Raw genomic sequence first — 21818 nt, forward strand, 5'->3', positions numbered from 1 at the left:
TACGCGGGTTGTTTATGCACCTGCACTTCTGCTGTCCAGTGCTCCGCCTTATTTGCGATGTTCAGCATGTTGTGTTTATGTGTCGTTTTCATTTTTTGCTTTGCATCCATAATTTAGCCACAAGTAATGAGCTATATCACAGAAAAACAGCCGCTTTACCTCCCTGAGAGCATCAACTGGATTTCACGAGCACAGTAATAAATTTTATTAAATTCTGAACTCAAAATCAGCAGGGGGCAGCAGACACACACACACACACACACACACACACACACACACACCAATATTTTCTTTAACCGTGAACCATTATGTTCCACATCAAGGTTTACTGATGGATTTAATTTTTCTTCGTTGTTACACTCTGCTCACTCAGTAGTTCCTTCATGCGTTCACACTCTGATAAACAGGTTTTATAACTTCAAGGCACGTGTGTAAAATGATTAATCAGGCTCTCAGTCTGCAAACGTTCTGCTTATCTGTTGTGTTTTGCTTCATTTAAAAGAAAAAAGCAAGCACTTAAAAATAAACTTTGCTGTTGCATTGATATAATTGCTTTGATCCCATGATGAGCAGCAGACTAAAGTGTCCTTTGAGTTAACGTCTGCATGTGTGTGGCACTTCTTTGGGTACACAGAAAGGCTGGAGTAGTCCGCCAGGATGCGGTCCACATTAACCGCCTGTGCTCATCTTATTCTGTGAGAGGAGAGAGATGGTTTAAAATGATCAATAAAGATCCACAGGAGGAGAGGTATAAAATCAAATAATGTGTTTAAGTCAAGACAGGTCGTACTTTCTTGGCTTCGTCCACACACTGCATGTAGGCAGAGGCGATGCGCGAGCAGCACAGAGTCTTTCCCGTGTTCTCCTTGTAGCATTTTAATATCTGGCTCTGCAAGTCTCCACACACTGGCTGGGTGTTAAAACGACTGAGAGAGGGATAAGGAAAATAATATTAAATAACATTTGCCTCATTATTATGATTCAAACTTAACTTACATCAAATAAAAGCTGTAATAAGGCTTACATGATATTACACATAAACAAATTAAAGTGTTCTGACTTACGTGAAACGGCTGAGAGTCTCTTCTTTGCCCTTCCGGAAGCTCTCGACAGACACTTTGTAAAACTCTGCACACTGCCAAAGTGGTAAAAAACACACACATTACCCTCAACATAACATATCACAACTGCTTCAACAAAATCCCACAAAAAAATTCAGGACGTGACCGCTCCTCAGTGGCCAAAATTTGCATTTAAAGACCCCGAAAACATGTTTTAGCTCAACTCCACGGTCCTCTCACTGGTGTCAGCTGTAAAAGGTGGTGCTACATGTGTCTAAGCTCTAATTAGGATTCAGACATGTTCGAATTACAGCTTGATGACATTTGTTAAGGTGTTTGATCAGGTACCTATGTCACTGTTAATCAAATGAAAACAAAGCGCAGCATGCTGCTGTATCTTGGATTGGCACACGGGTGCATTTACAATGCAGTTTGATACCTGAAGAAAGTAATTAACAGTTTCAAATAGTTCCAGATATACTGCTGAAAAATTAAAGGATCACTTAATAATTTTAACATCAAGCCCAGAAAGGACTGACGATTTGATAATTTTAGTTTCCACTAACTGGTGTTGTTTCATTTCCTTCTCCACAAATTATGGAAAACAGAGTTGTATAATTCTAACAACTGTCCTCAGGAATCTCTCTCTAGATTTCTTGAAAGACATTCAAAGCCCTTCTTTGGATCCTGGCCTCTTTTTATTCTGCTCTCTGTCAAGATGATCACACACTGCTTCAATAATGTTCAGGTCTGGGCTCTTGGGGGGGGGGGGCAATTCATGAGTGCTAGTCATGGTTAGTCATTGCATGTTTTGTGCAGTGCCTTTGGGATCATTTTCATGCTGAAAAGTCACTTTCCAGATGATACTAGATGGTGGATCAAAATCTGAACGTACTTTTCTGCGTTCATAATTCCATCAGTTTTGACAAAAATCCCCAACACCACCGGCTGAAATGCAGCTCCAAGTGATGACAGAGCAGACACTCACTATTGAACCTCTCTCCTGACCCCTGCTGTACAGATTGATAATCACTTGAAAACAAAAATTTCATTCAAATCTGGGTTCATCACTACATAAGAGGTGCTGCTACTGATTTTCAGCCCATTATCTTGTGTAATCTATCTTACCTTTTTCTCCCTGTTTCCCTGCCTTAAAAATAGCTTCTTGACATCCACCCGTCCACTGAGACCATTTCTAAAATGGCTTCAGTGAACAGCAGACGGATCAGCTGAAAGGCCAAATGAAACTTAGGCCCTTAATTTCTTAATTACATGACGTTCAGATTTTGATCATTTGCTATAGATGCTACAACTTCTTCTTTTGTCCTCAACGTCTCTGGTTACCTTAAATATTTTGAAGGACACACTGAGATTACACAAGTTACAAGATAGTTTGGCTTCTTAGAAGCAAAATATAATAAGGGGTGACTCAAGACGTCAGTAAAGATTTTCAAGTTGAACATTTAATTTATCAAGATCTGATGTCTGATTGTGTGTTGAGGGTTGCCTAGATTTTGGAGTAATATACACATGACATTCGATTAGATTACAACTGGAATTTTTCAAAACTAGTTAAAAAGCCAGTTAGTCATACACGTTGTCTTTTGTTTACAGTCTTTTCCCCCCCGGCCACTCGACACATCTCTAGTAAAACATAGTCTCGCTTTAAACCTGTAAGAACTTTAAACATATGAGAATTACTTCAAGTCTCAAAAATGTTAACTAACCTTTGCATCGAGTTTTGCAAGATGTTCCTTGTAGAGAGCATCTCGTTTCTTCAGCTCTTTCTCCTTCTCCTCCAGCTGATGAGCCTGCGATAATTTAACATTCATAGAAGATATCAGCACAGCTCTGAAAACATCATATTGAAATTTTGTAGAGGCCGACACTCAATTTACATGCATGTTTTTTTTGGTCTATTTTTTCTGTTTTTCAAAGTAACAGCTGCAAATCATGTCTGTGATTTGCAGCTGTTTGAGAGTGAGGCATGCATGTATGCATCTCTATCGTCCTACCTTCAGCTCCATCCACTGAAACAACAACGCGGCAAAGAAAGAAAAAGAAGCACATTAAAAGGAGGAAAGAGTTTCGTATTTACAGCAGAGTTCCTCACACATTCAACATGCGTGTCTTCCTTTGCTTACATAAAGCTGCACCATGAGCTTCTCATCTTCCGTCTTCATTCGCTCTTTCATGATTGTGTCTGTGAGCTTCTCCGTGCTCGCCGCCCTCTCAGCCTCCAGAATCTTCTTCACCTGCTCCTCCACCCGAGCCCGAGCTGCTGCCCTCGCCTCAGCTCGAACCTGTGCCCTCATCTCCTCCAACCTTCACATGCACAAAGCGCATCTTTTAAAGAACTCAGAGTTAATTAATTGATAAGCTGATCAACTGAGAATGCATCAGCAGCAACTCCTCAAGTGTGTAGATATCCTGGGATAATTGTACTTAATTAATAAGAATATATTCTCTGATATTCAAAGTTTTGATTGCAGTTTAACTTTAAAATCTTTGTTATCGGTATTTAAATATTATAATTATTATTGATTTATGGCGTTTTTGGTTAAAAAATGAATAAATTCTAATGTTTTCCTACTAAATAGAATTAGTGACTAAATAATTAATGTGGCATCTTGAGCAGAAATGTGTGCATCGGTACGGATCAACTACAAACCTCTACAGTTATGTTATTATCTTATCAGATGGGACAAATGAGACAGTAAGATTCAAAACTCAGTAAAACGTTCAGTCTTGTGTCCTTACTGCCTCTGCAGCTCCTGCCTCTTCTGGTCGATCTCCTCCTTCAGACTTCTCTGCATCTCCTCTTTGAGCTTCTGCCTCAACTCGTCTTCTGACACTTGAGAAGAAACAAACAAAGCAATGACTGTAAACATGTTAAATCTACTGACTGAGTTTGAACTGCTACTAAAAGCCTGAAACTCTTTCCAAATTAAAGCCTCAAACATACCTTGAATATCACTGCTTTAGAACGCTGAAATTAAACTTCTACCAGAAATAATGGTCTGAAATAATGGTTACACATTGGTAATAAGAGAAGCAACAAATGGCGTGTCTGTCCCGTTGTACTTATTTTTCTGACATGAGTGCTTGATCTTCATCACATAGTCAGTATAGTAAGAAGCAGGGAAACGGAGGACCTCACTAGGAGGTAAATCTGCTGAGGTGGTAGGTGGCATGTTCTGGCACACACCACGGTTCGGGTCATTTCCACTGAATGTTCTTCCTCAGAGATTTCAGGATGTTACACTGTAACTCTGTTACTCTGTATTTTAGGCTTGGAAACTGCAAACTGCTGATTTCGGCTCTTGTTAACTGAAATGATCCTCCAGACAAAAGACGGAAATGCTCATTCTCAAATCTTCATACCACCTCAGAGACAAGTGGTTTATTATTGTTATTATTACACTTTTTGGATGCTTTATCAGCTGTATCTCTCTCATATCCTCAGAGTCATGTGATTTGGACTATAATTCTGCATACTTGTGTATCTGACTGAGCAACATTATAAGGTTTGTCCTATTAAGTTGTGAAAAACCTCCATGTCCTTGTAGCCACAGCATGCACTTCAAAGCATCACAACAGCTAATTGAAAATGTCAAAAGATTAGGATGGTTCAGACTCACCTGTCGGAGGTGGAGGTGGTGTTGTGACAACACGTACTTCCTTCTCATCAAAAGGAGGCACAGAAGGGTTCTTGGGGGGCTCCTCGGTTGGTGGAGGTGGAGCTAGAGGTGGGTGAGTTGGGACAACAGCTTGCTCCACACAGTGACAGGATGGAGATGTTTCTTCAAAAGAGAGCACTGGAGAAGTTGGTGGAGGAGGTGCTAGAGCGTCCTCTGGAGGAGGTGGAGATTGATCACATGGAGGCTCTGGATCAATAGCTGGAGCCACGACTGGTGCCTCCACTTGACACCGCTGGTCCACTTCCTCCACTGGTCCACATGGAGTAGATTCAACCGTGGGTGGAAGTTGGACTGTTTCTACTGGTGGAGGTGATGGGGTAACAGATTCTAAAGGTTCAACAGATGGAGTGACAGTAGCAGGCTCAATAATAGTGGGGGGTGTTTGAGATGAAGGTTCAGGTGGAGCCAGAGATATTTGAGATGACTCTACAGACGTGGGCAGGATTAAGGTTTCAGCAGAAGGTGGGACTTCAGCAGGGGGTGGAGGAAGAGGCTCTACAGGTGCTTCGACTCCTGGGGAAGGGGTGGATGGAGTTTGAGCTGCAGGCTCTGGAGAGGCTGGAGGAAAGGAGTGAAACTTCATAGGAGGAGGCGGGATGAGCTTAACAGAAGGAGCAGGTTCCACTGTTGGAACTGTGGCTCCCTGAGAAGGAGGAGAAAGAGAAGGAGGTGGTGCTGCGATAACTGTAGGTGGAGGAGGTGACAAGTGTTCCACAGAAGAGGTGGGATCTGGAGAGGCCACTGTTTTCGATGCAGGAGCGAGATGCGGAGAGACGACCTCTGGCGACAGCTTCATCCGCTTGATGACTCGGTCTGACAGCTGACGAAAGAAGAAGAAGAAGAACCGTAAGCGCCACCTGCAGGCCACAAAGAGCAAATTCAAATGTTTCCGATGCTGGTGCTGTGTCAGTGAAGTGAAACTCAACATGTCTGTCTGTTGCAGGGCTCTGCTCTCTATCACAGGTTCAAGTCTTGCGTAAGTAATGTGAAGTTTACGCATCACTGCCATTAAACACTGCAGCGTTATTTCATAAGACTCAGCAAGCCACTGAACAAGTGTCCAATGGAATTTTATATCAAATACATCAGACAATAGGTCTCCTTGTTTCTTGTAAATATAATTTAAAAGATGTTCAAACTGTCTGACTTTTAAAATTTTCTAAGAGAAATTCAGAATAAGAACAAATGAGAAAAAATGTTATTTGATTTGTGCTTTGTCTGTTGCCACCGGTAGTGACATAAACACACATTCAAAATCCAAAGAAACAACTTTGGTACAGCCTTGCTGCCCTTTGAAAAAGTAACAATTACTGAGAAAGATGAAGGCATTAATGGTATGCAACTTTATTTGTTTAGAGTAGAGAACCTATCACTTTTATGCAACAATATTTTTTTTAAACAGAGTTCTTATTTTTAATCAAATACCACAACCAAGGCTACATCAGTGGAAAAGTTTAATGACTTTTAAGAAAATAGAAAGCCCAGCAGTAATTATTCTTTTTTAAAATTAATTTACAGCATTGAAAACAGGTCAATCAATTCAATGATATGTCAAACAAAACAATAACTGACAGTTTTTTAAATTGAAATTGTAGAACTTGTTTTTAAAACACAATCTAAAACACCACTGGCTCAAATGAAGCTCCAAACCATGACAGAGCCTCCACCATGCTTTTGCACAGCGGAGGCTCTGTAGACACTTCTCTCCTGACCTCCTCCATAAATTTAAGTCAGCTCCTACTGGAAAATGATATATTTTATTATCTTTTTTTATTGCTATAATTTCATGGAGTAAAATTGAAGCCAGCGATGTCAAACTCATTTTACACTGTTGGCCACATCCAGCCCACTTTGATTTTAATTGGGCTGGACTGGTGAAAATCCCCTCTCTGTCAGTGTAAAGAAATGTAACTGCACACTTAATCCCTGTGATATCTCAATGTAAGAAAAAGAAAGTCTTAGTTTTTCTACACGACAAAGAAACGGTGCTGTAGTTAATAAAAGAAATCTCTCAGCATGACTATTTGGGCTTAAATTGTAACAAATAAAAGTGTAAAATTACAGAAAGATAGGTCATTGCCCAGACTGTCTGGTAATTATAAAGAATAAGATTTTTGTTAATTCACAGAAATGTCCTATTTTATTTATTTGTTTATTTTACTTTACAGTAGACAGATTTTCTTTAATTTTTTTTTTTTTTTTTTTTTTAAAGAATTTTCTGTAGAGGATAGTGAGAAAATAGTAACTTTACTGTTTTTTAATTGTTAACTATTACTTTATAACTTGGGTGACAAATACACTGAATAGCAGTTTCTACCCTGTTTTTCTTATATTCTTTTGTAATTATATTTAAACCTTTTCTCTTGACCCTGCAGGGACTTTCACTTAATTTGTTACAATGGCAATAAAGATATTCTGATTCTGTGTAGTATGAATGGTGGCTGGGCTGTCTTTATTAGCAGAATGAGCTGTAACATTTATGAAAATACAGTTCAAAGTCCAAAATAAAAAAAGAATCAACTCCAATCCTGTGGGCCAGACTGGAGTTTTTGCTGTCCGGATTCAGGCACGCGGGTCTAATATTTGACACCCCTGATACAAACCAATGTAAAAGTGCTGCTGTTACACTGTAATGTCACCAATAGAGGTCGATAAAGGTCGCAGATTGATAATGGCATTAATTACCTGAATTAAAGCTGATTTAATTATAGATATGATGCCATATTTTGGATATTATAGGAATTTAAAGACTTTGTGAAGCAGCACTTCCACACGTATGGGGAATGTAAGGCGAGCATGCCCTTTCTATATTTAACCCCCACACTAAAGGGAAGCCGCCTACTTTATGCGGGGTGACTTTTGGCAGGCTTTAAAAATTGAAAAAAAAAATACAACAAATAATAATAATAATAATATTAATAATAATTTAAAAAAGGGCGTCAATGACAGGAAATCACTGACTTGCACTGATGCGCTGTGCAGCCGTGCGCTATACTGATGGAAGCAGCTCTAAACAAGCCTTCACTCACCCGAATGCCCTTCAGAAAAGTAATTCCTCCGCCTTCATCTTCCCCACTGAATTGACTCGGGCTGTTTCCCCCCCATCACTGCCCGCGCTGAAACTACAGCACCCACAGCGTGGATGAGTGCTCAGTGACATAAAACCCAAACAGCTGCCCTTCCCACCGCCGACAGGGAATAACATGAGCAGCCATTGGATGGAGTTAAACACCACCCCCCTGGATTGGTCCAGTGCGCATTAGTCAGTGAAACGTAAGAGAACAGAGTGTCCCAGCTTTAAACATTCATAAAACTCACTTAAAAAAGAAGCATGCACAGAAAAAAAAAAACAGTCTCAGTCTTCAGTTATGTTGCCACTTTAATTTCAGTCGCCAGGGAGTGTAAAGATTTATTGTTGACAAATACACCTGAGACAATATGACAAGGACACGGGGACTATATGCACTGCATAACCTGTCCCCCTATCTAATCACGCAATCTGACTCCAGCAGCTCCTCACACATGAATCGGTGAAGTCCTTAAAATGAACACGAACCTGGAGCAGCTAGAGGCTAAAAAAATAAATATCCAAACAGCGTTATAGACAAAAAAGAAAAGTGGCACTGAATTTGTGTCTGTGAACGCACCATAACGAGGTACTAATGTTAAAACATGTAAGTATGAGAGTATTCGTATTTTTCCTATTGTTAGCAAATCCAATGAAGACCAAACCCAGAATCTGTGTAGCCAAAGTATTACAACACAACCTTGACCCACACTGTTGCACTGGCTGACAAAGCTCACACCAGACCCCCAATCACACACTTCAAACAGTACCTACAAAATAAAATATTCACTCGTCCTGATAAAAACAGTCTCCAGCTGTATTCAGAAATGATTTAGTTAAATGACACTGGCTGGAAGAGTGGGACTAAGTGTGAAAATCTGACGTTTTGGCCACAGGGGGCAGTAAAACTGTCGACAAAGCATATACATGCTACAAACAGAGATTTCTTTCCCTTTCAAATCTATCATTATAATTATAACAGATTAAACACTGAAAACATCTTTACCTAGAGTCTGTTTGTCAAGTGGAGACAAGGAATGCTTATGGATATTCAAAAAAAAAAAAAAAAAAAGACAACTTAACCTGACTAATAATCACTCTTCAAGTTTGCAATCAAGCACAAGAAAAACAAGTTCTGGGGTATGTGATGCCATGCATCTCTTTGGGCCTGGAGAGAGGGTGAAAACTGTCTGTGGGTTCTTCACCATAATCAAGCCGTCATGTGATCAAGTATTGTAAAATATTGACTATAGCTGGTTTTAGAGATCTACATCTTCAGTCACAGTGAATGGGCTTGGTGCTTGGAGTCAGAGAGCACAGACAGACAAAATACAGATTCATTCACACGTAGATTCAAAATAAATTAATCCATCAAGAATGAGATCTGGCTCAATTGACTCAAAAAGCTCCTAGCAATAAATCTGTGCTGATTTTTAATAATCGGCCTGGCTGTGAGCAACATCCAAGCTACCTCACATTGATGTCACGGTTCCAATTCAATCAGTTTCATGCATCAGCTACAAAAGGTCTTTAAAACCAGTTTTTAGCTTATTGTGTGGTGAACTCGAGACAAAATGTGCAGCGAGACATGTCTTGGCACAAAAGACCAGATGTAGCAGAGAATGTAAACACTGAACAAAATAGACCCAGATTACGAGAGCTACGGCCGACTAGTTTGTCTCTGTATGTGTGAAGGAATGTTTACTCTGCTGGATTTGATCTGTTCATGGGATTTGCTGACAACAATAAAAATGCAGAACACCACTATCCTTTAAACTTTTCAGGTGGTGTATGACTGCGCACCGTGTAATCAAGTATAAATCTAAATGACCCTAAAACTGCATAAAACTGCTGCAGGATAACAACATCACTCTACGTCCAACACGATAACTGATTTTCTGTCCACTGCCAGTCTCTGATTCGTCACTCTGCCTTCTTCTCTTTGGCATCGGGTCCCCGTAGAGCCGCCCACACGCTGCTCCACACCTCCGTGTACAGAAGAGTACCGACGAAGACCACGGCCGTCCCCACCCAGTGCCAGGTGGTGAAGGGGTTTTGGAAATAAATGATGGAGAAGATGAGGCTGAGGAACTTCCTGAGCGTCACCACCAGCGTGACTGTCAGCGAGGCGCACTCTGTGGTCAGGATGAAAACACCACGGATGCACACGTACCTGAAGAATCGGTTAAAGACTGCAACAAGACTCGAGATACAAAGGACAAAAACCTAATTTCTTCACGTGTTGCTATGACGGTCTGTATCAATTGACCTCGTTAGCTAAACCACCATTTAATTAATGTTACTTTTCACTATCAGCATTACTGGAGAGATCAGGCAGGGATTAAACAGTTAATAGTGTGATCCCGTGCATAACAGAAATATTCAAACCTAGTTTTGGTAGTAATATAAAATCATTCTGGTAAATTATTGTAGTATTTTTTTTAATTAACATTTTTCTATGAAGCCCATAGTGGATTATTAAGGTTTTATTTTACAGCTTATTTATAGTTTAGTTCCATTAATTAATATTAGTTGACAAATATTTAGGAAAACAACTTAAACTTCCATTTCTTTTTAAAGTAAAAAAATAAGGACTGCTCTTTAGTTTGCTCACTTATATTACTTTGTGTGACGAACTATTTTAGCAGTTGTTACAGCACGAATTTAGATTCTGGGTCATACTGTTGCTCTTACTGAGACAGCATTATAGTTTACATACATGCTACACAAGCTGAATCCCCATGAATATTTTCTGAATTTCAAATGAATCAGTATATGTACAAGTAATCTCTGTGAACCATAAGCTCCAGTTTCAGACTGCTCTGAACACGTCTTTGCATTATGTCAAATAAAAAGGATATCACTACCAAAGTTATCTCAGACACGCTTCGGTTCTGAGCACAAAAGCCCCACCCACCTGCTGTACAAGCCTTCTGTTTGCAAAGAGCAGCCAATCAGAAAGCCGTGTGGCCTTAAAGGGAAGCAGCTAAAATATTTAATTTAATACAGTGGATGAGCTGAGAGGCCCAACCAGGAACCAGCATAAAAATTAAATATTAAAAACAGCGCATAATGGGTCAAATTTGATGAGTAACAAAATGACTTTTCAGTGGTGTTAACACTGCCTTAACATAAGCAGCTTTGCCCAAATAACTCTGCTTTATCATTATAAATAAAGGCAAAGTGAGTAATCAAAATTCAGCTGATGCTCAGAAACAATGAAATTTGATGAGTCAGCTGTTCTACTTAGAGCAAGAAGTGATGTATAAAATTTCAACGATTAAAACCACGCTGTAGTTGACTTTTGGTATAAAATCCAAGCACCTTCGTCCTTTACAGCAGTGCCTTTCATCCCTTTATTTGAACAAAACAAAAGAAAAACCAGACAAGCCTTCATCAGCACAGAGTTGTCCACCCACTCAGAGGAAACATGAGCTGGCCTCACAACGAGAGGGTATTACTTTACACAGTGCTGTGAGCGTGTTCGGATACTTGATCGCCCGAGAAGCGAAGCTACCATCTGTGGGACTAAGACCTGCTGACTCTGTGAGAATCCCGCCGAGACGTGACTAAAACCACAGGGCTGCTGAAGCGAGGGCCACCTCCGATAGATCCTGTGCTGTGGCGTGAAGAGCTGTTTGTGACACCACTGACACCACAGTTTTTAAGTCCAGTAAGAGCGCGATACTTTCAAACTCAACGGCTGTTCATAATGTCAACAGTGATCATAAACCGGAATTTTGCCGTCTCCCATCGCGGGCTGAATGTGTCTTTAGTGCAAGCTGAGAGAAGATCGATCAAACTAAAACGATTTTATTTATATTAGCTTTAATAGCACACTCATGTGAAGTGCTCGCCAGTTATCTCTGCCTAATTAGATGATTAAACTCTGCTTGGCATGATGGTGTAAACATTTCTTTAAAACTGTGTGTGCTTAATGATATGAACATTATTTTTGCATCTGATGAAGGTCATTTGGACCAAAATTTGTGATTTAATAAAAGAGCAGTAAGCTGAGGTTATAGTTTTTTTTAGCTGCTGGGGGAAAAATGCAAACTATGAACTGTGATATTGTGTTTAGTAGAAAAAGAGAAAAAAAACAGTACAAGCAAACTGCAAAAGCACTTGTTTTGGTAGGATACTGTGTGATGACATTGATCAGCAGGTAGATCCACATTATCGGCACGCTCAGTTCGACCCCAGGAATCAGCACGGGAGCTGCAAAGAAAGTAATCATTGACACCTGTGATGAAAAACGCACTCTGAAAAAGACTCCCAGAATGAACTGATGGCACTCACTGCTTTGATTGAAGAGGACGCAGTGGCTGTAGATATTTGTGGAGAGAAGCAGGAAGCCCGGCAGAGGCAGGCAGTGCTGCAAAAAGTTGCAAAGGAATCATGTTAAAGGATTGCACATTTTAAAACAGCTCCATGAAAACATCTGTGGAGTGAATTCCTGGGCTGCTGGTCCTGGAGGACAACTCACATTGTAGAAGAGCGCCTCTTTGGAGTGTTTTCCATACTTCTTGTACAGCGTCTCCTGAAAAATGCCCATCCTCGCAGACATCAGCAGGGCAAAGGTCAACATGGCGATACCTGAATGCATCCGTACAACATGTGTATGGATTATCCACATGACATGAAGTGTTATGTTTCTATTCTAAACTTCCCACCCCTGCAAATGCCTCCAACACACAAAATGATTGGACAGAAACTTGTGACTTACTACTAAACATACACACCGATATTCACATATCTGCAAAAAGCCAGCATCAGCTGCCACTCACCTATAAGCCAGTGCATAAAGGCATAAAAGCCTTGGTCTTCTGAACCCTCATTTGACACATTCTGCAAAATCAGGAGCACAGTTTATGAGAGCGCACTTAAACAAATGCTAAAATGACTCACAGTCAAACTGCAGCAGTACCCAGTGTTCTGCAGCAGCACTCACCACTTGTTTGGCAGACATGATGGTGCAGATGAAGATACCTGCAGAAACTAAGGCTATAGACAGATATTTGCTGGCCGAATATCTACGGAGAGAGAAGAAAAATGTGGGTAGATTCACTACGACTCTTTTCAACTTTTATTTATACTTGAAAGCTTCCTCTTTTCAATGGCTTCAAACACACAGTGGAAAAAAGTGATTAAAATTGGCATTTTTAAGACCCAAGATGAGCTTTTTCATTGTCGCCACCTTGGTTGAAAAATTGGCTGGGACAAGGAAGGGTGGAACTGACTGTGAAAAGCTGACTCATTAACCACTGAGCAGATAATTCTCCTTTCATAAACATAATATAACCAAGATGTACAAAATAGAATTTATTTGTTACTGAATATAACCAAAACCGAGTGACCGAGAGGGGAACACAGACAGCTTTTTCTCCCATAGACTTTTATAGCATGGAAGTATTTTTGCAACCAAAGCAAGTGTCATCTGGTGGCCTTCAGATAGAATGCAGGTGTTTCCACAACAGCTTCCTTTGTCCAACCTGGCAGCTATGTCCATCTTTAAAACTGTCAATGTATAAAATATAAGGATGGGCACCACTACAAACTTTCAAGATAATGAAGATGAATGTGTAAACCACACTGTCATAGTAAAACTGCTCCAACAGGATCTGGTAAAGATGATTTGATTTCTATAAAACAGCCAAATTTGTGGAACACGGGATTATCTTTGTGAAATATGAATGAATCAGTCCAGATGCTGGGATTTTTGCAACTGTCTGTCCACGGAATAAAACCCTGACCATTATTATCTCTGTATCTGAACAATAGCAAAAAATTGATCCTATTAGTATTTAATCAAAGTCTGTGGTCATTAAGTACACTCCATGAAGTGTTCTGGTTGCTAAATTTACAAAGTCAAAAACATAGTGGGGAAACGTGTACGTTGTTGGAGGATGCTGGGTACCTTTTCTTCAGGATGATTATTCCCAGGATCATGTTAGCGATTAGTGATCCCTACAGAGAAACAAGACGACAGTTCAGAGATCAGGCTTTGGTGAAGGAAATGATGGTCAGTGATAACAGGAAACATTCAAGAGTCATAGTGTGAAACTTACTGATCTAAAGATCATGTGTAGAGGCATGGCGATGTTGAAGTTGAGAGCGTAGTTGTTGATCACACTGACAGTGAAGAACATGGTCACCATGATCACATAGTTACTGAAAAAAAAATAAATCAATAAGGGACAATGTGATTCAGTGTCAGCTTTAAAAAGTCACCAGCTGAAGAATATTCACATCAATCTTTTTTGTTAATAAATTATTTAATTTTCACCTGATAGGTATTGCTGGTTTCTTGCGTCCAAAGTTTGTTTCAAAGATGAAACCTTCCAATGCGATGAAGACAAACTGAGCAAAGGTGACTATGTTGCCGCATCCTGGAAAATCTCTATGAAAAAAAGAAAAGGAAAAGAGCTAAGAGTTAATTAATAATGTATCATTTAATGCTAACGACAGACATTTCAAAAATTAATACACTGAAAAAAAGAACAGAGCAATATGTGTATAACTTTTTCTCTAATCTACATACCCACTTAGTATAATTGAATGACATTATGTAACAGTAATGAAAATAAAAACTAGCCTTAAAATAAATGTGCTAAAAGAAAATAAAGATAGAAGTAAAGCTTTAGTTTTAGTCTTTGGTAATGTGGCCCAATCTATGGCTACTATACAATGAACAGACTTTTATATGGCTGTTTCTAGACATTGGGGTATCTACATGAATATGAGCCAGGTGCCTGCACAAGTGCTTTGATTATTATTCAGAACTTCTTAAATTTACACTCTGATTTAAACCCAGCCTCGCCTGTATGGTCGGACAACTTTCACAGGTAAGGAAGGGGGATAAAAACAAACAACCAAAACAAGGTGCTGACAGACACCCCAAATATGGGTGTGTATTGACACTGTGCATACACACAGTCACAGTCACCGGACACTTTATTTGGAATACCTGTTCAGCTCTTGTTAATTAAATTATCTCATCAGCCAATCACAGGTACCTTGTTAAATCTGTTGCCAGGGAGAATTAAACAGTTCTGAAGGCAAAAGGTCCAAACTTGGACCTTTCGCAAAGTGTATCAAATAAGTGTGCAGTGAATGTATTTCCATAGAATGTCACTAACTACAGGAAAACACTCGCATATCTTTTTCTACTGCATGGAAACTTAACTCAGTAACACTGACCAACAGCGGATAACACAGAAACACCGAATAACCACAGAAGCACAAAGTACAAATCAAAAGACTGAACTGACACAGTGATGCTGCTCTGCTATACTGCACGCAGCATTGACAGTTTTCTCGTTAACACCATCCATTAACTATGTGAGGTCAGGAGTAACTTAAAAATGTCTTGATCAAGTATGATTTAAGAAGCAAAAATCGTTGAAAACGACAGTTAAAATTATTCAGGAGGAGAAAGGTAGCTTAGTAACACTTAGACAAACAACATGCAAATGAGAGTACACTTCCTGTATGAATTCAGTAAAAACACCTGTGCAATGACGAATCTAAAAACAAAATGTTCACACAGACGTTTGTGAAGTAAAGTCTTCATGAGTCATTGGTGTAGACACGGTGTAAGTTTCTCACTGACCTCACAAGCAGCTCCAGAAACACCACATTGCTACAACAGCCGACAAAAACAAGAACAACGGCAAACACGGGCCCCATGGTGTTCACGGCGGGAAAAACTCGATGGAAGATGTCACTTAATCAAACGGGACAATGAATGGAGCATGTTTGCATAACGGCAGCGGTTTGCGTGTCCGACTTCTTGTGCTTTCACACAAACTCCGGTTTCAGCTGAACACGTCTGAATCCGAGATTTCGCTCTTCCTTGTTCCAGGTGCTTCATGGGAGTTGTAGTTTATTTAAAAAAAAAACAGGAAAAGGGGTTTCCCGTGTGCGTAATATTTATAGTTTCGTGTAACACATTACGAATTAAAAACACGTATTGTACACGAAGCAACACTACATGTGAAAATTAGTGAAAAATGTAACAAACGAATGAATAAATAGGGTTTCAGCGTAATCACGGCGCAGCTCTGACGACACGCATGCGCAGCTCATTACAGACTGAAAAATAATAAGATATACCACTCTGCCTCATTTTATAGGTACATGAAGCCACGCAAGGCTGTTGGAGCAGGGGAGTTGCTCACTATGAACTATGATGGTACAAATTTTGGTATCGATTTGATACCAAGTAAATACAGGCAGATTATTACTGATACTATTACGTTTAATCTATGAAGGGAGTTTATATAGGGAAGAGCAGGGTGCTGGGATTTATGACATGAGTCATCATCCATTTGCAAATTTTGAAAAGATTTAAATCACTGTGGTTTTACTTTGCATAATAAAAAGTTGACACAATCAGCGTTTCATGGATTTTGACAATGACTTTTTTGGAGAGCTGGAATGTAAATATGCCTGTCTCTGACGGACTTTGCTTTTAAATGTGTTATAGGCTATAGATAAAATAGATGTGACAGTCAAGCCAAAAAAGGTTCAGACATTTTTCTTTTTTCAATTTTTTTAATTAAAAAAATTAACACAATTAATGGTCTACATACTAAACTTAAGGGATAAAAATAAAGTACTGATTATATCGTGCTATCATCGATCCCATATCAATAACATTTACAATTTGAAACATCTAATAATTATCTTATATGACACCTTATATATTTTTGGACTACAACTGTCTTACAGTTGAATAATTACAAACAGCCAAATAAATCAAATTAATAAGACCAAAGGATAATAAGTAGTCTTTTTTTCTAAACGCGCATACACAGACAGCTGAATTGGCAGTGTGTGTTGGATCAGTGAGTGTCAGCATAGACGATCTTTGCTGGAGTGCGTGTATACGTGGCTCCGGCTGACGTGGTTGCGTAATGAACCGCTACCTTTGCCTCCACCACTGCTACTGCCGCTTGTAGCATCAACACTTTGGCTACGCTGCTTTCGTAAAGCTGCCAGTTTGAGTCGTTGCAACCTCTGAGTGATTGGACAGGGTCTTCAGCGGATACCAAAATGATTTCGCTCACGGATTCACAAAGTAAGAGCCGCTTCTGTTTCTCTGCTGTTCTTTGTCTTTCTGGTGTTTCTGTGCGAAACCGGGTTTAGCTGAATGTACGAGGCCAGCAGCTCAAACACGATTGGCTGAGAGCAACGCTACGTCACCACGTGAAGTAGCTGTAAAGGGGAACTATTTTTTTTTTCTTTTTCACTTGTTTCTTGTTAAAAAAACAAAACAAAACGTATATTGAGCACGGCCAAAGTGTAAACCAACGAGGTTAGCGTATGTGCAAGAGTCATTTAACTTCTTGTTGTTGTTTTTTTGTTTGTTTGCTTGTTTTTTTTTTGTTTTGGTTTTATACTTGGCTGTGTGATGTCAGCACAGAAGTCCCACCTACCTGCTGTTCAAACCTTCTGTTTGCAAAGGGCAGCCAATAATAAGAAAGCTTGCTTAAAATGAGAGGGATAGAATAAAAAAAAAAATCAGACAGCTGGCTAATTCAGAGTCCCACTGTAAGATAAACAAGGCTTATTTTGGACTGGATCATGCAAAGCTGCCCTGTAATAAAATGTGAAGCTGGAAATGAATATGAATACCCCCCCTTAATGAATAGTCATTCTGCATTTCTTTAATAAAGTTCAAATCCATGTAAACCAAAGTAGATCATGCGACTTATTAATGACTTCTTTCTTTTTCTTGCTCTCTGCAGAGATTGGGATGGGACTGACGGGGTTTGGTGTGTTTTTCCTCTTCTTTGGGATGATGCTGTTTTTTGATAAAGCTCTCCTTGCCATTGGAAATGTGAGTTGATGGCTTTTGGGTTCATTGATATATCAGAGTAATACCTTTATTGTTGATTGCCGTTTGGCTGTTGGTCCATACGATCACATTTGCTGATGTGAGTGGAAGTTGATCTATTCCTTGCTGCTCTAGAAGAGGGCAGTAAAAAGGAAACAGATGTTAAAAAATGAATGTTTATATCAGGTAAATTATTAGTTTAAAACTTGCTGTGAGCACAGAACTATATAATCAGTGCCTACCTAGTAATTATAACAGTGTGAAAGTCAACCCTATATAACCTAAAAGATGTTGGGCTCATGACATGTTGTTTCCTGTGCAGATTCTGTTTGTCTCCGGACTGTCGTTCGTCATCGGCCTCGAGCGTACCTTCAGGTTTTTCTTCCAGAGGCACAAACTAAAAGCCACCAGCTTCTTCTTGGGAGGAGTGCTGGTGGTTCTGCTTGGCTGGCCGATTGTTGGGGTCGTTCTGGAGATCTACGGTTTCTTCCTCTTATTCAGGTCTGCTCAGTCAGAAAGGGCTCACCTCCTTTTCCTCTTCTTCCTCTTTTGGCTGCTCCCTATTAGGGGTTGCCACGGTGGATCATTTACCTGAATCTCACCCTATACCTGACATCCTTTGTCTGTCACCCCAATCCCTCTGCATGTCCTCCTTCACTATATCAATGAACCTCCTCTGCCGTCTTCCTTCTTTCCTCCTGCCTGGCAGCTCCATATTCAACATCTTTTGTCCAGTATATCCACTATCTCTCCTCTGCACATGTCCAAAACATCTGAGCCCTGCCTCTCTATCTCGGTCTCCAAACTGCTCGACCAGGGCTGATGTACCCATTCCTAATCTTTCTAACCATTCTGGTCACTCTGAATGGAAATCTGAAAATTTTCAACACTCATTTGTATCAATTTCCAAGTCTCACTTTATTCTTGCACTCGTTAACAGGGGATTCTTCCCAGTGGCAGTCGGATTCATCAGACGAGTGCCCGTGCTCGGGTCTTTGCTCAGCTTACCGGGGATCAGTTCGGTAAGTGTCACTCTCGGGCACTTTAACCTTGATAAGGGTCACTAATCACAAATATTGTTTAGCGTTATAAGGCTTTCAATGACATTTGTCTGCAAGACTAACAGTAAATAAACACTATCTGTCTGAATTTGATGAAACTTGGTGGAGAGGTGGAGCATGTTCAGAGGAAGGATCCACTAATCTTTGATGCAGTAATAATAAAAGTTGGTCATGGTGGAGAAGGTGCTCTCTGAGTGCTGTTGTAGTTTTCTTTTATGCAAGCCTCTCTGGTTGCAGTAAGAAGTCAGATTCTATAGAAGTGCATGAGAAAATGGCTTCTGGCTCTCTTGCTTAGGTTACGGTCTCAGTTGCTACTTTCAGGTTTCATTAAATACAACATGATGTCCACTGTGTACATAAGATTCCAGCTGGAGTTGAAATAGCAGGGTACGCCACCTATATTGTGGCCGAGTCACTCAGATTCATGGTCTGATCCGCACCTTGCATCTATTTAAGCTCAAGGCCTGGAAGCAGAATTTTGCTAATCAAAGGGTGATGTCACAGTGGCCTCCTCCATCTTTTAAATACAGTCTTTGGCAGACATGGAAAAATCCGGTATTTGCAGCCTGTTGGCCAAAATGTCATGCAAGTATAATTATACGAATACGAAACTATTTTGTTTCATTTGTGCTAAATAAAATTCAGTTTGCCATCATATATGACTAAAATACACCATTTAAAGTCTTGCATTTGAGAAGCTGAAACCAGGGATTTGTTTTCTTTATTCATATTTGAATAATGTTAAGTGCAAAGAATTGATTATCAAAATATTTGGAGATTAGTTCTCTAAGCTAAACATGAACTTTTTCCAGTACTTTCAGATGATACAAATGGCATTTATGGCAAAAAGCAGCTGAACGTTTTTAAAGAAGCTGATATTACTTTGTTGATCTATGTGGGCTTTAAAGATTTTTTTAGAGTGAAATGGCTCCAAAAGCTGAGGAAGAGTTTTTTAGATGAGATCGCGGCTGGTCTCTCTCTCATCTAGTCTAATAACAGGGTCCCTGTTGTCCTGAGCACGATCTCATGGGATTCCCCACTCAGTCTCTTGTCTGTGAAGCCTTTTGTAGCTTCTTGGAAACCGTCAGCATCCAGGATCAGTTAATTCTTCCGTGGTCGCTAATATTTTACAGCTGTTTACCAATATAAAAACCTCACTGCATTATCAACATCATCATCCTTGCATGTTCTGCTTTATTCCTGTTATTTTAAATCTTCCTTCGCATAACAACTCATAAATAATTCTGCCCTTTTTCTTGTTTTAATGCAGCTGGTGGACAAAATTGGTGAGAGCAACACGATGGTATAACGAAGAGGACAGTTTCAGCGTTTCTTACCGTCTCATGGTGACTGTATATTTTGACCATTGCCATTCCAGAGCTGTGAATCCAAACATTACTCTGCACAAAAGACCCACGCATCTGTGGATGTCTGACTGACTGTACATTTAATTCTATCAGAGGGAAACTGTTTCTATCTGACTGCTACTGGATAACATTACCAAGAGATTCTTTTTTTTTTTTTTTTTTTTAAGGCTGAAAGCAGTTTCTCTTTTATGTCATTCCACTCTGATATTTATGGACTGATAATCTGGGACCACTGGATTAACTTGGAGGACAGTGACAGCATCTGTGTGCCTGAACAGACACTGAGGGCCTTTTTTTTTTTTTTTCCCTCCATGAAGAGTTGGTGGAATTTTATACTTAAAATGTGCGGTTGAGCTAAATGTGGCAGAAATGTAAAAACAGTTTATATTGTCCTGGATGGAAATGTTTAACTGTAACTTTTCTAAGCGCTTGAAATAAAGTGTGCGTTTTATAAATTTTGTTTGTAGTATAAGTAATTTAGATGTCCCAGATCTTACCTGCGTTTTGGGTAATAACAGTATGATTTGCTAAAAGAAGCCCAGCTCCATCTTCTATTCATGGACTCTACTAGAAGAACTTTACATGGTTCACCCATACTGGGCCTTGGTGAAGCTCCTCTAATGCACATGTCCTCTGAAACAAGCTGTTTTACCCTTTAATGCACAGGTGTCGAACTTCAGTCCTCGAGGGCCGGTGTCCTGAAACTTTTCCATGTGTCCCTGCTGCAGCACACCTGAATAAAATCAGTAGGTCATTAGACTTTATAGAACTTGACTGCATGCTGAGGTGGCAATTCATCCATTTGATTCATGTTACAGCAGCTCATGAGTAAATGAACATGGTACAATAAAAGTACTTTTTTTTTTCTTTTTTCAAAAAAACTTATATTTACTTACATTTATTTAAACTTGAGTACGGTTAGGTGTTGCCACCTGAGCATGGAGTCAAGTCTTGCTGATGACCTACTAATTTTATTCAGGTTGTTGCAGCAGGGACAAATATAAAACTCCAAAGGTTGATTCTGTTCATCTGGTCGTAGCATTTTCAACGGGAGAAACGTTCCGTCAATCATCCAAGTGACTTCTTCGGTCTCAGCTGACTGCAGGTTTCCCCAATCTGATTGAGAATGCATCAAGACATATTTAAAAGTTTCAGGACACCGGCCCTTGAGGACTGGAGTTTGGCACCCCTGCTTTAATGCTTCGGTCACAAAGGAAGAAGGCGGCTGGAGACTGTATGATCGTGTGCAGTAAACCAATCTCATTGTCTTGGTTGCTTCAGAGGCAGGGACCAGGTCTGCAACCACTTGTAGTCAGTTGCTGGATTCAAAGGTGGCAATACAACATTCAGTCTGCTATCAGTGTACGATTGAGTGTGCTCAAGTTGGCATCCACATGCAATCTGTTTGTGATAATACGGTGGTTATACTCCATAATAGATATATATATATAAGATTTACTAGCATAAATTTCCAAATTTGTTGCCATGTATATAAACAGAAGTTAATTTAAACTATTTTGATTCAGAGTCCAGCTGAAAACTCATTGATTTGAAACAAATTCATCCCAAAAAAGTGACGGCGTTGCTACAGGACAGGGATTTAACTATATAAGCAGCTGGAAACCAGTTGAGTCCTGTTACAAAGAGGCGTGCTGCAGATGAGTTGCGCTAATTGGCACAGACTGACTTGTTTTCTTGCAGTGTGTTGGTTTTAATTGGT

General features: G+C 39.8%; 3 protein-coding genes across 6 annotated transcripts; 1 reads left to right on the forward strand and 2 right to left on the reverse strand.

Moving 5' to 3' along the window:
* Positions 1–320: 320 nt before the first annotated feature.
* Positions 321–7945, reverse strand: LOC116332624 (vegetative cell wall protein gp1-like). 3 transcript variants are annotated; one of them, XM_031755634.2, is made up of 9 exons: positions 7792–7945; positions 4703–5582; positions 3822–3915; positions 3206–3386; positions 3077–3091; positions 2789–2872; positions 1065–1135; positions 791–926; positions 321–693 (listed from the first exon to the last, which is right to left on the reverse strand). In XM_031755634.2, the coding sequence occupies exons 2-9, from the start codon at positions 5556–5558 to the stop codon at positions 670–672; spliced, it is 1461 nt and encodes a 486-aa protein (XP_031611494.1). In that variant the 5' UTR covers positions 5559–5582; positions 7792–7945; the 3' UTR covers positions 321–669. The 3 variants fall into 3 exon arrangements, with proteins under 3 accessions (XP_031611494.1, XP_039470299.1, XP_031611495.1); XM_039614365.1 differs by having other exon boundaries at positions 4703–5619; XM_031755635.2 differs by lacking the exon at positions 3077–3091.
* Positions 7946–8123: 178 nt separating this feature from the next.
* Positions 8124–15893, reverse strand: slc35b4 (solute carrier family 35 member B4). Its single transcript, XM_031755702.2, has 10 exons — positions 15442–15893; positions 14116–14229; positions 13898–14000; positions 13747–13796; positions 12781–12862; positions 12617–12677; positions 12316–12425; positions 12129–12204; positions 11972–12047; positions 8124–10002 (listed from the first exon to the last, which is right to left on the reverse strand). The coding sequence occupies exons 1-10, from the start codon at positions 15516–15518 to the stop codon at positions 9753–9755; spliced, it is 999 nt and encodes a 332-aa protein (XP_031611562.1). The 5' UTR covers positions 15519–15893; the 3' UTR covers positions 8124–9752.
* Positions 15894–16735: 842 nt separating this feature from the next.
* golt1bb (golgi transport 1Bb) lies at positions 16736–20557 on the forward strand. 2 transcript variants are annotated; one of them, XM_031755704.2, is made up of 6 exons: positions 16736–16911; positions 17582–17673; positions 17993–18171; positions 18611–18692; positions 20002–20077; positions 20266–20557. In XM_031755704.2, exons 1-5 carry the CDS (start codon positions 16887–16889, stop codon positions 20038–20040), a joined length of 417 nt encoding a protein of 138 aa, XP_031611564.1. In that variant the 5' UTR covers positions 16736–16886; the 3' UTR covers positions 20041–20077; positions 20266–20557. The 2 variants fall into 2 exon arrangements, with proteins under 2 accessions (XP_031611564.1, XP_031611563.1); XM_031755703.2 differs by having other exon boundaries at positions 20002–20557.
* The last annotated feature ends 1261 nt before the right edge of the window (positions 20558–21818 follow it).

Source organism: Oreochromis aureus, linkage group 7 (genome assembly GCF_013358895.1).
Source record: "Oreochromis aureus strain Israel breed Guangdong linkage group 7, ZZ_aureus, whole genome shotgun sequence".
In the NCBI taxonomy this organism is placed as follows: domain Eukaryota; kingdom Metazoa; phylum Chordata; class Actinopteri; order Cichliformes; family Cichlidae; genus Oreochromis; species Oreochromis aureus.

Coding starts and splice junctions, on each gene's coding strand:
- LOC116332624 (XM_031755634.2), bottom strand. CDS start 5,558: ATGAAGCTGTCGCCAGAGGTCGTCTCTCCGCATCTCGCTCCTGCATCG. Junction 3,916..4,702: donor ACCACCTCCACCTCCGACAG/GTGAGTCTGAAC, acceptor TTTCTTCTCAAG/TGTCAGAAGACGAGTTGAGG. Junction 927..1,064: donor GAGACTCTCAGCCGTTTCAC/GTAAGTCAGAAC, acceptor TCCCTCTCTCAG/TCGTTTTAACACCCAGCCAG.
- slc35b4 (XM_031755702.2), bottom strand. CDS start 15,518: ATGGGGCCCGTGTTTGCCGTTGTTCTTGTTTTTGTCGGCTGTTGTAGC. Junction 13,797..13,897: donor TACACATGATCTTTAGATCA/GTAAGTTTCACA, acceptor GTTTCTCTGTAG/GGATCACTAATCGCTAACAT. Junction 12,678..12,780: donor TCATGTCTGCCAAACAAGTG/GTGAGTGCTGCT, acceptor CTGATTTTGCAG/AATGTGTCAAATGAGGGTTC.
- golt1bb (XM_031755703.2), top strand. CDS start 16,887: ATGATTTCGCTCACGGATTCACAAA. Junction 16,912..17,581: donor TTCGCTCACGGATTCACAAA/GTAAGAGCCGCT, acceptor TGCTCTCTGCAG/AGATTGGGATGGGACTGACG. Junction 18,693..20,001: donor GCTTACCGGGGATCAGTTCG/GTAAGTGTCACT, acceptor GTTTTAATGCAG/CTGGTGGACAAAATTGGTGA.